Raw genomic sequence first — 17800 nt, 5'->3', positions numbered from 1 at the left:
GTAGTAATATGTCAGTAAATAACTAATATTAGTATTTTTTAGTTGAAGAAAAAAATGCCATGTTACTCCTGGTATTTTCAGTACTTTGTTTCTCCTCTCAGGGGCCCTTTACGGAAATGACGTAATGTTGTTGTTATTCCAGGAAGGGGGCACGGGGAAAGCACTGAACTGCGTCAACAATTGTTTCTGTGATACGTTGGGATTTCAGCTGTTGCTGAACATGACAACTAGGTATGTTCAAGGTTTATTTGATAATTTAGATTAAGTATACTACTCTTGGTATTTCAATCTGATCTGCGTTTGTTTTTAGAGGTTTTCTCGCGACACACCGTCGTGAGCTGTTTACGTTAGCTTTAACCTTGTCCCCAATAGCACAGCTCTCTCCGCTGTTTTGTCGTGTTTAATCTAACGTCATGTATTAAGAGAGTAGAAATGGATATTTTACTGAGTGGTTAACGGTTTTTTTTTAGTTTACTTCCATTGTTTTGTGGTTATTAGTCTCCTAAGAAGTATGTTGCTAGCATTAGCCAGTTAGCTGTATAGCTAACTTAGCCAGATGTGGTCAATGTTTTCAAGTTAGGCCTCGCCACGAATTCAGCCATTTCCATTTGCCATTTTTTTTTATTCGATGTTATACTTAAGGTTGATAACTTTTTCGATTGATGTGGATTACGGCTGTATTGGTTCAGTTTCCGATCATCAGCTGGGGAAATGTTTTGAGTCAAAGGCCTAATTACGTCGAAGAAAATTATTTCGGCTGAGGCCCAAATGGAAAATCCCTCCCCCTCCTTTAGAGTTACTCACGTGGCCGTGTTTTTAAGTTGTTTAACTTGGTGGTAGTAGGCCAATAAGCTCCTTTCTTTGTTTTTCGTATGAGTTGGCACTGCGTCAGCTCACGTACCCGAATATAACGTCATTAAGAGGTACAATTTAGAATTCAGTGGTAACCCCTCGCGTACTAAAAGAGTAGCTCGTGTATGAATTAAAAGAATGTATTCAGTATCTAAAATGTGGCTGAGTGTAAATTAAAACGGAGCCATGCTTCATCCAGGCTTATAAAGTAGATTCCCTGTTACTTTACACTTACGAGAAGACCCGATCTCCCGGATTGTTTGCAGTAAAAACAAACAAACAAATAAAACAAGTGTTTTTTCTCTTTGTTTGTTTTTATTAGATCGTTTATTACAAACTGTATTAGTTTGAAAATTACTTTCAAGTGCAGGTAAAGTGATCAGAAGTATATACAAAGTACAAATTAAAAGTCTGCTGGGTACTGTGGCTGTTTTCTTGTTTTGAACAGCTTTCTTTGTTTTGCTTTCAAGAAAATAAACAGTTAACTAAATCTCAAAGATACTCTCATATTCTAATAGTCTTTTATATGCCTGTCTTTGTTATCAGGGTAACTTTGTTTCAGCTTTCAATATTTACTCTACGGTGTCAGTGCTTTTTCTTGAGATTAACATCCTGAGATCAACTGAAACGTATAATCAGCTCAGGACACACTCCAAGGGCTTTAAAGCTGACCTAAACTGTGTGTATAGCTACAGTGTGGTTTCCTGTTGTAATTCTTTTTAATTTTTTGCCCGACATGTTCTGGAACTAAAATGTCGAGACTTGAATAAAATTTGGTTGTCATGAACCGTGGCTGAGTTTCCTGCTGGCAAATTACAAGCTTGCCAGCCATTTGAGGGCAAATTCTTGATGACAGTGTTGAAGTTATTCTTTTTTTGACTTAACACTTTTGCAAGGACTTCCCAATGCTTTGGTTTTATGGAGGTTTGAAAATAGGAATCCATACTGCTTACCAAAATGAAATGGGACTTAAAGTTCAAGATAGATTTGTCCACACACTTGCTAACATATCTTAAAGGCTCACTGAGAAACTTCTGCAGATAATAGTGATTGTATTTGCTGTGTCAAACTGACTGTAGCTTACCTGAATGCTAAACTGGTTAAAAACCACCATTTACATTGGAATACGTTTAATGTTTTAATGTAAACTAAACAGTTCATGGAATAAATATTTAGGGGTAGTAGTGTCTGAAGAGGTAGAACAGGTCATGTACTAATCAGGGGTTTGGTGGGTCGATGTCTGACCTCCGTAGTCCTCAAATATTTGGACAAAATCCTGAGTTGTTCCTAATATGTTCATTGGAATGTGAATGTGTGTGTGTTAGATAGTATGCTCAAGTAGAGTGGAAAAGCGCTATATAAAAACCAGTCTATTTATCATAAATTACATTCTATGGCCAAAATGTAGGATTCTAATGATTAAACCTTCTTTGAAGTTGACTAGTTTGTCTTTTCACTACTCCAGTCATTTGTTGTACCTGTTTCTGTGGGCATTTTATATATTTTATTGCTTTTGTCTTCCTTTGTAGCTGCTGCTGAGTGGTTTTTATGGCACTGTTCCTGGACAGGACATTGTTAAGTAACAACATGGACACATCAAATTTTGCCCACGTCATCTTCCAGAATGTGGGGAAGAGCTACCTGCCCCATGCTGCGTTGGAGTGTCACTATACCCTGACACAGTTCATCAAACCACATCCAAAGGACTGGGTTGGCATTTTCAAGGTGAACGAGCAGAATAATAAAGCACGATATATAATTATGATCAATGATGACTATGAATCCATGATGGTATTAACAGAACTAGTCCAATGTGTATTTTCATAACTAGACCACTAGAGCACTTTATGTGTGATATAATGGAAAGTAAAAATACTGTCTGATAATTTAATTTGTATTGTGAACAGCCTGTAGCTTACATCTAGACTGTATGTGTATAAACTATTATATCTACGGAATAAAAGAGGGATTTCAAGTTTATCCACTTGAAACTTGACAGAGGAAGTGGAGCATTTTAACCTCCACCATGAGCTTGGGTGTCCCATATGGGCCTTGTTATAGAAGTGCATTAAATCCAACACAGTGGCTTTACATTAGCCTCATCTGCACTGAATCGTGACTTTAGGATTATTGTTAAGACCAGCATGCTTTTTATCTACTAAAGATGAGATGGAAGCTGAGATTAAACACATCACATTAAAGAACTCAGCCTTATGTCTCTCTCTCTCTCTCGATCTGCTTGTGCTGATTGTGCTAGTTGTCTTCTGCTTATAGAATTAAACAATGGCTAAATAATAAGTTAAAACCAAATCCACAGCCAAATTAGTTGTAACAGTGTATTTCCTCAGATGTTGTAGCTGAAGCATATACGAAAAGACAGAACTGATAAATTATACTGTAACAGTGCCACAAGTGCACACAGTTGCGTCTAAAGTTTTAAAACATGTGCAAACAGTGGCTTCTTTCCTAATAGAATTATCAAAACCCCCAAATTCTCTTGAAATAATTTGCAAATGTAACTACTCATCTTTTAGTTAAAGAGTATGTTACCTTTCTTTTACAATTTGGACAGGTTGTAATGTAACAATATTGTAATGTTAACTACAGTGTCGCTCATTAATAGGTAATTGCGGGATTGTTATATAGGATTAAACTAGACAGTCTGTGACTCATAAACTCAGATTTTTTTACTCACATTGAGACTGCAACAAATGTGTTACTGGCATTTAGTGGAAAGGAAAAGATGAGTGAAAATGAAAACTTTAGAAGTTATAAGGTTATTTGCAGCATGCAGTCATTCTAATGTCATGCTATAGTTCAAGTAATACGGCCCCAAAAAAGTTTCAATTGTTCTTTACTTTGTAATATTCATTTAAGCTCTTAAATTTGTTGTTATGTCAACTATTCATGTGTGTATTTTGCTTTACGTGTGATATTATTGTGGGTATATGCAGAGACACTTTCCCTAGCCTCACTGAGAAATGAGGTCATGCCTTCTTATTGAAGGTGGATCGGGTATTATCTGGAGGCTGTTTACATACCAAATTGGGTACTGCATTGTGATACCTCATCACATTGTGTTTAGCCTGAAGGTAGGCACCAACTGGCAGCATAAATCTTAAAATTACAAATTTCTTGAGCTTCCAAACAATAGAGCGTCAGCAGAAAAGGCTGAGTGCAGGATTATAAATTGTGTAAATCATTGACACTGTTGACAGAGGTAATGCTTGGTGCCAAAGCTCTATCATTTACCTATTCAGGCAAATGATAGAGCTTTACACACATTCGCGTGAGCTCCAAAGAGTAGTTATAGCTGCTTTTGGCACAGGCTCATTCAGAGAATATTCTTCCTTTCATTGTTCCCGCTAAAAGACTCGGTAACCTGGCTTATGATTAATTAAGAGGAAATGGAAAAGCACAGCAACCTTCAGACTAGTTTGGTCAAATTAATAATAATAATCATATTAATAATTAGATAAAGTAATTAAGGTCTTGATGGTAAATGGATTAAGCAAATGTTTGTTTTAGTATGGGTCCCTGTTGGTTTGATGTTGTTGTTCCATAACTGCAAGTATGGAGCTGGTGATAGCTGTTTTCAGCTTTATGAAGGAGTGTTGAGGCAGGTTGTCAGCATTGGCCCAGGAGAACGCTAACCCAACGTTATAATTAACCTGTCTGACCACAACCTGTCTGTGTGATTCATGAATAACTCTTGAATTTATATAGGCTAATTGGCACATAGATGCTACAGTACTTCCTGGGGGAATATTGCCACTCACTTCTGTCAGCATTCTCGCTGAAGTGCTGATGAAAAATCGTGTTAAAGCTGAAGAGCATGTTGCATAGGTAGACGTTCAGACTTCTTTTAGGTTTTGGAAAGTTTACTCTTACAGTGTTATCTGTGCTGTTGTCTTAGTCACTGATCTGAAACCAGTGTTTTGGTGTTGTTATGGTAGCCTTACACTTTCTCTGCTTTTTGTCTAATATCTATGAGGAAAAACAGGAATTTACAACATTGCAAAGCCGTCTGTTGTAAGTTCCCTACAGAGGTTTCACCCACCACCACCTCTGCAGCTCTAATGAGTGGACTGGTGAGGGCTAGCCTTCAGTAATGATACTCACTAACTAGGTGCATGTTTTAATTGCTTCCTGTTTTTTACTGCTGGAGGCTGGAACTGCACTGGGGGTTTTGGAGCACCAGGGCCTTCTATCTCTGGCTCTGATGAACACTCACAGTATTGTGGCTGTAGGCTGTTTGCACACAGGTGAGAAAATAAACTGCCCAGACGTTGCAAAAAGGCTTCCTACACCAAAAGCGATATCTGGTGCAACTTTCTAGAAACACAGTGTATCTGCAGTGTGATTTGCTTGTATGATTTTTCTTTTCTTTTTCTTTAAGAGCAGAGTTTTGAAAGTCACACCACAACTTAACCAACTTAGTGGCAGAGGTTGGTGTAATGGGGTTTAACTGGGCTTGTTGTAGATGCATGCTTGCGTCTGGGAGTGCACACCGAAAACCAGCAAGCTCAATGTGACACTGATTTTGTTTGACAGTTTTATGGCACCGGTCTGAAGTTATGGATGTATTTTCTGCACTTCCCCCTCATCAGTCATCAGTTAACAACACATAAAATACGTATAATTAAATTTTGGTTTTCATTTTCAAGTTGCCTATGTATAAAATTTTCACCTATTTCCACTTTCCTGTTTGAAGTGAGTTGTAGCTACATTTCCACAGCTAGGCTTGTTCATGATAAGGGCCAGACCACATGCACATGGTTAGCAGGAGTGGTTTCCAGATGATAACTTTTCTAAATGAAAAAATATTACAGTAGGCATGTCCTTACACTATCATCCGAAGATAGATTTAAAGCCCTGTGATTACTGCAATAAACTAGTTTGAGATATTTTGGAAGTGACAGCGTGCGGATTTGGGAAAGTTCCCCTGTTAATCCATCCATTGTTATTATGCTGCACTGATGTGGTGAGAGTGTCTTGTTGAATGAATTCCCCACAATGTCTCACAGGTTGGTTGGAGCACAGCGAGGGACTATTACACATTCTTGTGGTCGCCTCTCCCTGAGAACTACGTGGAAGGCACTGCAGTGAACAGAACAGTGGTCTTTCAGGGTAAGAACATACATAGTTTTCTATAACTTTGACACCTTTTAATAACTGAATATCAAGAGGGTTGGTGAGTGAATTGTTAAGTGTGCAGTTGTGGACGTGGTGGATAGAGGAGAAACTTTTCCCAGACATCTCCATTCTGGTGTTAATGACATTTTAGTTAATGTTCTGTTTTTGTCTTTTATACCACCCTTCATAAACTGACACAATTAAAATGATTTGCCAGACCAGGACTTAACACTTACGTAGTATTTGTGCTCTAGATTACTTAACATAAAACTTATCCATAGCACAGCAGATTTTGTGCATTTTTTTCTCTCATTTTATTGTAACTTTGGGTTAAGTGTTCAGGTTAAGATTTGCTAATGACTGAGATATGTTTAGACCCGTGGAGGAATATGATTCGTGTTGCTCTGTTGTCTAACATTGAGGTCACTGACTGAGCGATTTACTTCCCCCAGGGTACTATGTTCCCAATGATGATGGCGAGTTCTACCAGTTTTGTTATGTGACCCACAAAGGGGAGATCCGAGGGGCCAGCACACCATTTCAGTTCCGCGCCAGCAGCCCCACAGAGGATGAGCTGCTGACTGTGGAAGATGAATGCAACTCTGACATCCTGGTGGTCACCACGAAGGCTGGCATTCTCGAGGTACAATTTGCCTGAGCAGCAGCAGCGCTCAGTACACATCGATTTTCATTGGGTTTTATTTTGCTTCAATATCAATTTCTAGCGTGCACAGTTCAAAATTATGATTTCAGTCGTATATTACCAGTAAATTAAGCTTTTAAACATACTGAAAAGTGTTTTTGTTTTTTCTTGGCAGCAAAAGGTGGAAGAAGTGCAACGAGAGAAAGATGAGTTGCTTAAAAACATGGCCCTCCTGCAGCAGGAAAAGGAGCAACTGGAGGCTGAGAAAGAGAGCCTGCAGAAGGAGTGTGATCAAGAGAAGGAGAACTGTGCTCAGCTGAGAAGAGAGAACCAAGTAAGCTGAGAAATGCAGTATTTGTAGCTGTTCTAAAACTTGTAAATAACACAAAATGCCTTTGTCAGGCCATGCTATATATTTTAATAGTCATTAAAATTAGCAGCACATGTGGAAATCATTGATTTATAGTATTAATGCAATGGCTCTTGCGTGGAGCTTTTTACATTTGGCCCAGCAGTCTCTTAGCACCCCCTAGTGAAGGGGTCCTAACATGCAGACGTATCCAAACTCATGATGTACTGAAAAAATAAATCACACGCTGACGGATATGGATGTCTGTATTATCAAAGTTGTAATTCTGCATTTTATAGTATAACATTAGGTCTTAAAAGCATTGTCAGTCATAATTCACTTTGCCATTTTCTGCCATAAATCTGCTGGTTTTAAAACGGCTTTCAGATGAAAACATGATTACAGATTTTGTGGCTGTTAATTTTATGACTAGACTTTTATATGATTTTTTTTTATGGTGTGTGAATATAAAGATTCCAAAATTCTGCCTGTAAACAAATTGTAAAATATTCATTTCAGTTTTTCTTGAACATTTAAAACTCTCTATCAAGCCATAATGTTCATTTTGAATTAGACTTGTATTTCAAAGACAATAAAATTTTAATGTTTTGCACACATTTTTCCTCAAGCTTTGAGTCAGAGATGGAAAGTTGTATGTTAGGAAGCTAGGTACTGCAAGAAGTGTTGTATTTATTTTATGAATGATGAGGTTTTCTTTTTATTTCAGCTGAACTTTACTTCTGTCTTCTGTCTCACAGGAAGTGCAGCATTCTTCCCAGGCCCTGCTGGAAGAGAAAGAGGAGGTAAAGAGGAGACTGGAAGAGGCCACAGCCAGAATCATACAGTTGGAGGAAGATCTGATTGGAGTGACACAGAAAGGCATTCAAAAGGAAACAGAGCTAGACAGGTGAATTCTCAGTGAAAGGACTGTGGCAGATTCACTAGATTTTCTAGATTTGTTTGTTTAGATGTACAGAGAGTTATTAATGCAAACATATACACTATTTAGTTATATATTGTTTTTGTTTCTGTTTCTCCAGTCTTAAGGACAGACTTAAGAAACTTACAGCAGAGAAGGAGGTTCTTGAATCTCATCTTAAGAATGAAAAAGATGAGAAGGAACTCTACAAGGTAATACTCTATTTTTGTTAATATCAATACCAAATCTTCAAACTTTTCAATATAATCTTTAAATAAATATTCAAATCTTTTTTTTTGGCACACGATTGCCTGGTATTTTATTGTAAACAGGACATGCCTTGTTCCGTTTTCTGGTGCAACTGGTGTTTCTGTGTCTTTGTTGTGGTGTGTACTGCACAGGAACTGGGAGTGCCACATACTGTTGTGCTCCCACAGAAAACCTCTACCTAATTTAACTTGCACCATCACACTGCGTCTGTTTCAAAAGGACGACTTTATGGGCCTATCTCAATCTCTGTTTTGTAATTGAGGTCATGCAACATTTATTTTAATATGGTCTTTGATTGTGATCGGTGTTGTATAAATGAGGTAAGAAACCCCACTCCGTTTGTGTTTTATAACTTGTTTTGTGTGTGTGTGTGTGTGTGTGTGTGTGTGTGCGCGCGCCAGATTCACCTGAAAAACCGGGAGCTGGAGAACACTAAGTTGAGTGCGGAGCTGCAGATGTTGAAGTCTGTCGACGTAAACAAGGAAAACACCATTGCCCAGTTTAAAGAGGAGGTGGGGCGCCTCCAGGCTTGCCTCACTGAGAAGGACAAACAGTACAAAGAGATCCTGGCCAAAGTTTCCACCTTGGTAAGAAAAAAAAAGATTTTTGGTTTGAGGTCAGAAGTAGATAATAAACCATATTTATTATAATTCATTATTATATCATATGGAGTTTAAAGATTTCCAGTAGAAAGAATAGGAAGAGGAGAACTGAGATGTAATAACTAATCTTTAAAGAGAAATGAGAACCAGTCGCCTTAAATATGTTTACTTCTTGCAGGGAGATGTGAAAGCCCTGAAGGAGCAGCTGCGGCAGAAGGAGGAACAGCTCCAGGCTAACCAGCAGCAGTCCTCTTTGCTGGCTGCCGAGCTGAGAGACGCCTCCAGTGCACGCGATCGTACCATGTCTGAACTGTACCGCATTAAACTTGAGGCTGACAACCTCCGCCAAGCCAAGGCCGAAGCTCAGGCCCAGTGCGTCCGCCTGGAATGCCTGGTGGAGCAGATGAAGGCAGAGGCCACGCAGGAAGCAGTAAGAGTGAAATTCAAATACCCGGACAGCCTTTCGTGTTTAAAAGAGCTTCATTTGAAGTTAAGCGTATTTAATATCATGGTAAACAGGCAGATCAAGAACAAGGATGAATGTCTGGTGACGTCTAAAATAACACATTAAATAATAAATATGCAAAAGTGTAACACTTTTCAAAATTATACATCAACTTTCATCAAAAATTGATGTAAGAGGGTGATGCCTTTGTGTCATATATTTAGATCACAATAGCTTTTAATATTTTGTCACCATAAAGAAATAAAAGATAATAAATCATATTGTATATAATTGTCCAGCTGTGTGTAGGTACGCTGTTTGGTTGAGCACTGTGTGAGAAAGTTAACGGTATGAAAATAATGGAAACAGAAAACTTTTCTCCCACACAGTTTTTTTGTTTGTTTTTTTTAAACTGCTTCTGCATTTGAAAGATGCTGTAAATCTTCTCATACTTGCTGTTTTTATTGACCACTAGTCTCATGCTAAAGAATCACTTTAATATAAACAGTGATAGTGATTATAGTTGATGACTCACAGGAAGTTACTTCCTTTCTATCGCTGCACTGTTACAGTGGCCCTTGCAGTTGGCCGGAGGTCTGATCTGTTCTGCTGTAATGTTTTACATGAACAGGCCAAAGCAGAGGACGAAGCTGCTACAGACCCAGCTGTTGTAGCAGAGCTGCAGAGAGAGGTGGAGGATCTAAAGCTGCGGCTGCACATGGCTGCAGAACACTACAAGGAAAAATATAAGGAATGTCAGCGACTGCAAAAACAAGTGCTAAAACTCTCTGAACAGCAAGGGGTAGGTCCCCACGGATACCAGCCAACATACTGCATTCATGTCCTAACAAGTGAAAGAACAGAATTTCCATTTTTATCTTTGTAACACTACGCCTGCCTCACTTGTACTAGTTGATGCCTTCAGTCATTTTGCCAGTCTTGACTGGAAAGAAGTGCAAGCTGCAAATGAAAATTAACACATCAGACAAATTCATTTTCATTATCATTCAGTCTGACTGTATAAAATAAATAAAGTTTATTTTAATTTCACTGTAAATACATCAAAAATGGAAACTGGAAAATTCAATCTTGGTATAATTGTTCCCAGTTTTTGTCTTTTGTTATTTTGGATTTTTACAAATTCTTTTGAGTAAAAGTAGCTCAAGCCTGTGTTAATTCTTTCACATATATATATATATATATATATATATATATATGTATATAAAAAACACACAACACAATATTTTATACAGATAAGATGTATTTTCATCTTTAAATGTCATTGTAAAATACATTGTAAAAAAAATTTGTGAAATATTATTATTATTTTATTTTTTTCTGCATTTGTTGTTGTTGTTATTATGTCTTCACCACATTTTTCTCGTCTTTAGGAGCTGAAGAGAAGCTCTGTCCAAGAAATGATGGCAGTTCCTCCATCGGGGAGTCCAGACACTTCTGTGCCAGGTACCCAAGTCAAGTTATGAAGTGAAAAATTATCTTTAGAAAACAAAATCTTGAGCTTCCCAGTTGTGTAGTTCCTTAGACAGTTAACTTCTATTTTTCATTAGCTTTATTTTGAACTCTTGGTTTCTTTAAATTATGTTCATTAGCAGTTTGGTGATATGTATGTAGATTTTTTATTTTTTTTTATTTTTTTATTTTTTTTAAGAATAACAAACTAATAAAAACATAACTCTATAGGAAGTCCAGGTTCTGCTGATCCAATGTTGGAAGCCATCATCCAGGAGAAGCTGAAAGGCATCAGCAGAGAGGCGTCGGACAGGAACGACAAATACAGAAAATGCAAGCAGATGCTGATGGTAAGAAACTTTTTTTTTTTGTTTATTTTGTTTTATTTTGTTGCCGTATTTTGTCCCATAGTAAGATGTTCAAACGTGTGAGAGACTTTTGTAGTTCAGTGGTATGAGTAAAAGAAACATTGCACACTGAAGTACGTGGAAAAATCTCAGCTGGTGCAGACGAATCTTTTATTTACTGTTTATAGGTCCTGCACCTCACTCTGATACCTTGTGAGCAGTGTTTTTATCTTTTATTTTTCTCCTCTGTGTATATTGTGGTGTGATGAAAACTGAATCATGTGTTGCCCTTTAGGAGGAGAAGGAGCGTAGCTGCATGTTTGCTGATGAGCTGGCCAAGATGGAAGTGAAATTTAAAGAGCAACTGAAGACCAACGAGAACCTGAAGCTGCAGCTGGCAGTAGAGGAAGATCGTTATAAGGTTAGTGTAGGCAGAGTGCAGACACTTAGAACGGCCCAAGCTGTCAGCTGCCGGTGATGCTCTCCTTCATAGCAGACCTGTTTTGGACTCTTCTGTGTTTTTACCGCTGTGTATGGCTGGTATAGCTCAAGGATCAAGCCTTTGATGCTATCTCTCCCCTTGAACAGAGTTTCTCTGACAGTGTTGTTTATGAGCGGGACGATCTGTGAGACGACATTTTACTGCTGTTTATGTCAGGCTCTGGAGACAAGCAAGTCTTGGCTCACAGGAGTCATCTCTGGTTGCTTGGCTAATGCTGTGCTTGGCTCAGGTCAGGCGGATATTTGCTTAGTGTCTCACAGGAATTCAAGCAGGTTGTTTTGCTCTGAGCAGTATTGTGCATAAATCAGTCCTCAGCAAAGAGAAGCCTTTTATGGCTGTGATCAATTAACGTCACGCACTATGGTCTGACTGTATTTCACTCACACATTTTTTAATCAGCAGCACATCAAGAGTTTAAGTATATAAAGTGTTTCTTCATTCTTCTGCTTTTGTGCCCTTTACTTTCTACAGAGCCAGGTAGCTGAGAAGGGACGGGAGCTAAAGGAGCTTAAGGACACACTTGCGCTTGTTATGAAGGAGAAGGAAAAACTGGAGGGGGTTAGTGACAGCTTTCATTTTCTCTTTTATAGACTTCTTCCATTTTAAAAATTGCCTGAAATGTGCCATTCCCCTGCCATTTTCCCCTCTCCCAATCTGGTCTGTGTTTAATATGCCTCTAATTGTAGATGCAGAGTAAATGACTTCTTATTTTCCATTCCATTACTTTAGGCCACAGCAAGGTCCTCACTGACCTAAAATGTTGCTTTGAGGTAATGCTGCTATAGTTAAGAGGAGGAGAATGACCCAATTTGAGGTTTAGACTGTAAATTAACTTGGCGTCTCTTACTGACATAAAAACACAGAATCCCGTTACCTTTGAAAGTGAGAAAATTCTTTTTAATGAAGGTGTTAATTAAACTGCTTTTGTGAGCACAACAAGAAGCCAAAAAAAAAAAGAAGTCACAGCTCTGCATTGGGATGGTACGGCTTTGCCTCTTTAGCTTGAGAGCCACACCGAGATAGAATCAGATATGGGGCAGCGATGGCCTAAAGGTTAGAAAAGCAGCTTCTCTGTCTGGAAGGCTGCCGGTTTCATGCCGAGACCAGCGGGATAGAATCTGAGTGGAACAAGTGAAAAAGCAGTGCTTTAGGCTCCAGTGGAGTTGCTCCATGGTCAGCAGCAGGTTAGTGTGTGGTTGTACTGGGCTGTGAATGCAATCAGTTTTTTTCTGGAAATTAAGATTATATCTTAAAGACATGTTAAAACAAAGTGTCCTCACTATATATGTTAATGCACATGATGGGACTTCATTTTGTCAGTGGTTTTTGCTGTTGTGAAGAAATTGTTTCTATTCCACTTTTGCGTCAGGAGCTCCAGGGCAGCAGCAGGAAGGGAGATCAGGGGACCAGTGAGAAAACCAGTCTGGAGAACCTCCAGTCCAGTGTGCCTTTATTCCTGCAGTACCCTGTCCCGTATGCACAGGATACCCCTACCCCTCTGTTGGTTTCTCAGAGCCCCAGCAAGCTGCATTTTGGGAACCCTTACTCCATCTCGGACTCAAAAGGTTCGTTTTCTTTTGAGAAGTCTTCACTAAACATTGGAGACATGATTGACTTTTTATTTACAGTAGCCGTGTCTCTGAAAATCCTCCTGCAGATGATGCGGATGAGTTCTCAGATGACCAGCCACTTAGGCTGCCCCCTGTAGGCCCGCCATCCTGGGACAGCAATGTGGTCTGTATCCAGCCTACCCGCAACCACAGCCGGCCAGAGGGCCATGAGGAGTCAGAGGAAAAGCAAAACAATAATGTAATATTCTCTCTCCCATGTGCAGTATGCAGTACTTCTAATTTATATCATGTGTGTTTGATTATTTTAATGCCATTTTGCGTCTCTGCTGCTCTCTCAGGGTAATACCAGCGAACAGCCCACAGTAACTGAAACTCACAGCACGTTTGTGAATGACGGACAAAATGCCTTCTGCTTTGATCCCAGGTAACACACCTTGATAATAACCAAACTCTCCAAGTGTGTTAAACTTGTGTATTAACGTGTGTAAAGACGTCTGCAGCACCCCCAACCCCATTAGATGAAGAGCAGGCCACCCACGTTGCATCAGACGGATGCTCTTTATTAGCCATGCTCCTGTTTTGCCCACATCTTTGCTTGACTGCTTATTAACGTGAGCTTTCTCTCCCCCTCTTTCTCTTCTGCCATCCACTTCCCACGCGCAGCATGGACATGAAACGATGTCCCCTCTGTGAGGTCATCTTCCCACCCAACTACGACCAGAGTAAGTTTGAGGAGCACGTGGAGAGCCACTGGAAAATCTGCCCCATGTGCAGCGAGCAGTTCCCGCTGGACTGCGACCAGAAAGTGTTTGAGAATCACGTGCTCACTCACTTCGACAGCCACCCGCTAAACTTCGACTAGATAAACAGAAAATCAGCACATCCAGTCTGCTTACTTCCTGTCAACTACTCACAACACTTTTCTTTTTTTTCTTTTTTCTTTTTTTTTGCATGTAATGGTGTGAAGATCCTCTCTTTAGGACTATACTGACTTCTGCTTTTTTACTTCACCTTAGAGAAATACTTGGAGCTGATTTAACATTTAAAAGTGAGATGATTCAATGACATGGCAGGGCTACCAAATTTGTTTTCACACCATTCTTTTCTGTTAAGGTGGAAAGTTTCATTTAATTTGGATTTTAAGGATACTTTTGGGGGATAAGACTGTTGTGCGCATATATATGGACTTTAAATGGACAGATCTGTTAGTCCACACGATGTAATGAATCAGGGAAAGAGATAAGTGTTTACCAAACTTACATTTCAAACATGCAGCCAAATCTTCCCCCTTACACTGTACAAGTCATTTAGTCAGTCTTTATAGACAGCAACCTTGGTGCACTATATGCAGTCAGGGAGAACTCTTCAGTGATTATATCCATACATGATTATACAGTATATGCTCAGATCATCTATTTTAGAATAATTAAAGCCAACAATATTGTGACAGCCTTGATCATTTATGTACGACTTTTAGGTTTCCTTTTCTTTGGGTTTGAATTATTTAATTGTGTCTGAATCTTTAAGAACTTTCATATCATCAGCTAATTGCTGCATGCCGAGCTTCTGTTGACCTTCCTTTTGTTCTTTTCTTTTACAGTAATAACTTATTTCATTCATAGAAATGTTTCATTAGTTTAGTGAGTTCCATGTATCTAAAATGAATTAATAAAATCTGTCTAAAACTGAATTGTGTCCAAAGAATTAATAATGCAAACATCAGAAGAGCAGAGAAACCTTTATTGTAAAGTAACAAACGTTTACATGAAGCAGCTTTATGAAGAAATACAGTACGTCACCACCTCTGGTTTTACCGTTTCAGATATATACTTCCATACATCTTTTTTTAAACTTCAGAATTATATGAAAATATAATTTAATGCACTTGACACTGGACAATACATTCACTGTACACTATATCAAAGAGATTTCTCCATACTGGCAGTTCAGTTTTGCCGTGATTCCTATTTGGACTTTAGTTCCTTGACACCAACACCAAGCTGTGAAAATAACCTAGTGGCTCAGATTTGGGAATTTCACGCTCGGTTTTCAGTTACTTTAATTATTAAGTCTTTACAAATGGCTAACACATTTTTATGGCACAAACTAAGAGCTGCATGTGTTCTCTCGCAGCCTAAGAGCAGGACTATGAGAATGCAAATGTGCTGAATATACTGACACTAGTTCCTCTTTTCCCATTATCCATGACAGACAGCTAGTTTTGTGAGACCTGAGACCTGTACTATGAAACAGGATTCGGGCTTATCCAGGAAACTTCTGCTAAACCTGGGTTATCAACTTAATAAGGAGGTTCGCTTCTTAGCAACGTACATCGCCATGTTGACTCATCACATACACCTAACCTGTATTTGAGATAATAATCCAACGGGTACAAAATCTAACCAGTCAGTTCTGTGGAAAATGGCGTTCCCATTCTTGGAAGATTTGAGGTTTTTCTTGATCACGTCAATAAATGCAAATTCATAGAAGCACTTTTCTTATATTCCTGTTATTCTTTTAAAGAAACGTTAATATATAATCCTAAAAGTTGGCACCCATTTGTACTTTGCATATAGGCTAAGCCTTTATTTGAATTTATGGTAAACTATTAGATTGTCCTGTGTGTTAAGTATAAAGCTGATACTGATAAGTTTGCCAACTTGCAGGGTCAGCTTTCTTGTTAGTTTTCTTTCATAGCTTCAATAAAAGTGCTTTTTCAGTCATTTTCAACAAAGTACTTAAAGCTCACACACATTCATACAGCACTTATATACTATAGTGCTTTTTGTTACTACACATACTCACAGCTGTGCTGCTTTTCAGTATGTATTGTCTTTAATTTTAGAAAAATATAAAAAGCTTCCTTTTTAATATCAATCTGTTGCCACAAGACCTGTCTATGTTTCTGATTGGTCAGATGCTGCCAATGCCATCCCACAGCTACTAAGCTGAAAGCCACCTCTGCCTCATTACCTTATCTGGGTTCACTTATGGCATAGATATTGTGGGTATGGTGAACTTGCTTCATAACTCAGGCCTCAGGCAGTCAGTGAATAGTAAACAGTGTGGGCTGACTGCCTGTGTTCAGCAGCTTTGAAAATAAAGTTATACAAAGACTTTTTGGAATGGTTTACATTTCAAGGCAACTGCTGTTATTACAGAAATCTTACAATACTGAAAAGATGAAATGATTGATGTACATCTTTCCTTGGAGCAATGTAGAACGTGCAACTGTACACTGTATATACACTAGAAACAAGATGTTGGTAAAAATGCTAATTTATTTGGCAACTTTTATAAAAGTGCTTCAATCCCTTACTGTAAATAAGCATGGAAAACTGCTTACGTCTTCAGGGAAGCTGTCAGGAACATGAGGAACAATGACAGCTTAAATACTATCAGAACACTTGGGCAGGATTATGATGCTGAAATGTTAGCAAAGAAAAAAAAAAATCACCTGAGAACATTCTTTTGGTGCTCACACATATGTTTAAAGTAAAACGTATCAAAAATGTTTTGAATTCTTGTGACATGAAAGGAACAGTAACTACAATAAGTCCAACAAATGATCAATAACATTAAGCCCATTTGAGATTGCCAAATACTAATGCTTTTATGCTGGATTTAATGCTATAAAACATTATATAAAACATTGAATTTGCCTCTGTCACATTTAATCCTCAAAAAAGAAACTGTTCAATGTGACAAATGCATGGTATCGATGCTTGCTTTCTCAACAATGATCCCAATCTTTTCTCTTCTTCCCTTAAACCAGAACACCCTACCGTACATGTAAGGCTACTTGTGACCTGGGCTAACACATGCCTTCATCATCTGTCAAATGATAAATAAATAAATGATAGTTTAAATGTGCAAAATGCAAAAATGTGAACGAAATAAAGATTCAACATTCTGAATAAAAGATATGAAAGAACAATAATATGTTTTTACCATGCAATAGTGTGTAGTGTAGCAAAATACAGTGAGAGGGGAAGAAAAGGGGGAGGTTGGAAAGGGAGACAGCTGCTGCTGGTGATGGTGGTCTGTTGATGGTTGCTGACATAGCCTGAAGGCAAGTGCTGGTACCTCACTCAGGCTCTACTGCTGCAACTTGCGGATCATGTCAGTAGAGATGGGTGGGTGGAAGTTGATTGTGTGGTGGCGGAGACCCTGAGATGTTTTGTAGCTCTTCCCACAGCGACACTTAAAGGGTTTGCGCACCCTTATCTGAGTTCGGTGGCCGTTCTTGGCATGATACTTAATTCCGTTTACATTCTGTAATGGAACAAGGAAATGAAAGAGCCACCACTTTAGACACGCACCAACCAAAGACACAACAAAAATAACCTTGAAAAAAATTGTAATTCAACCAGTCAGAGGACCAGGATTCTCTCTCTGCAAATGGAAGATGTGTAGAGTTACTTCACATCTGCATTGACTCTCAAGGACTCTGACTCTGGGTTAGTTGATGTATTTTAAAATATTACAATTAATATTATAGAGTTGTCCTTATTAGTGGAAAGACTGTTATTTAGTGCAGATACACGTTCCTTTTTTCAAAAGGTGATTAGTTTATTTCTAGTAGTCTGTGACTTATAGAGGAAACTGGTTGTGTTCTATGCAAAACACTTTGCATAAATTGTAAAACCAAAGCAATGCAAAGTGTTTTTACCTGGAAATAGTCGCATGTTAAG

At 38.6% G+C, this 17800-nt stretch overlaps 2 protein-coding genes across 3 annotated transcripts in view; one reads left to right on the top strand and one right to left on the bottom strand.

Moving 5' to 3' along the window:
• The first annotated feature begins 82 nt into the window (after nt 1–82).
• Nucleotides 83–14796, top strand: tax1bp1b (Tax1 (human T-cell leukemia virus type I) binding protein 1b). Its single transcript, XM_003454379.4, has 18 exons — nt 83–231; nt 2382–2577; nt 5880–5982; nt 6441–6631; nt 6807–6965; nt 7739–7887; nt 8021–8111; nt 8571–8756; nt 8950–9201; nt 9848–10018; nt 10608–10680; nt 10918–11036; nt 11329–11454; nt 12007–12093; nt 12905–13100; nt 13193–13344; nt 13445–13530; nt 13770–14796. The coding sequence occupies exons 2-18, from the start codon at nt 2401–2403 to the stop codon at nt 13966–13968; spliced, it is 2517 nt and encodes an 838-aa protein (XP_003454427.1). The 5' UTR covers nt 83–231; nt 2382–2400; the 3' UTR covers nt 13969–14796.
• Nucleotides 13867–17800, bottom strand: part of jazf1b (JAZF zinc finger 1b) — a 20694-nt gene continuing 16760 nt past the window's right edge. The window contains exon 5 of one of the 2 annotated variants that reach the window (XM_013276997.3): nt 13867–17381. In XM_013276997.3, the coding sequence (XP_013132451.1) occupies nt 17205–17381 (177 nt within the window). In that variant the 3' untranslated portion in view covers nt 13867–17204. The remainder of the gene's footprint in view (nt 17382–17800) is intronic. The other variant, XM_003454378.5, reaches the window with a different exon arrangement.

This window comes from Oreochromis niloticus, linkage group LG11 (genome assembly GCF_001858045.2).
Source record: "Oreochromis niloticus isolate F11D_XX linkage group LG11, O_niloticus_UMD_NMBU, whole genome shotgun sequence".
Lineage (NCBI taxonomy): Eukaryota > Metazoa > Chordata > Actinopteri > Cichliformes > Cichlidae > Oreochromis > Oreochromis niloticus.
The sequence above is the reverse complement of the archived record's forward strand: the minus strand, read 5'-3'. Positions and strand labels throughout refer to the sequence as shown.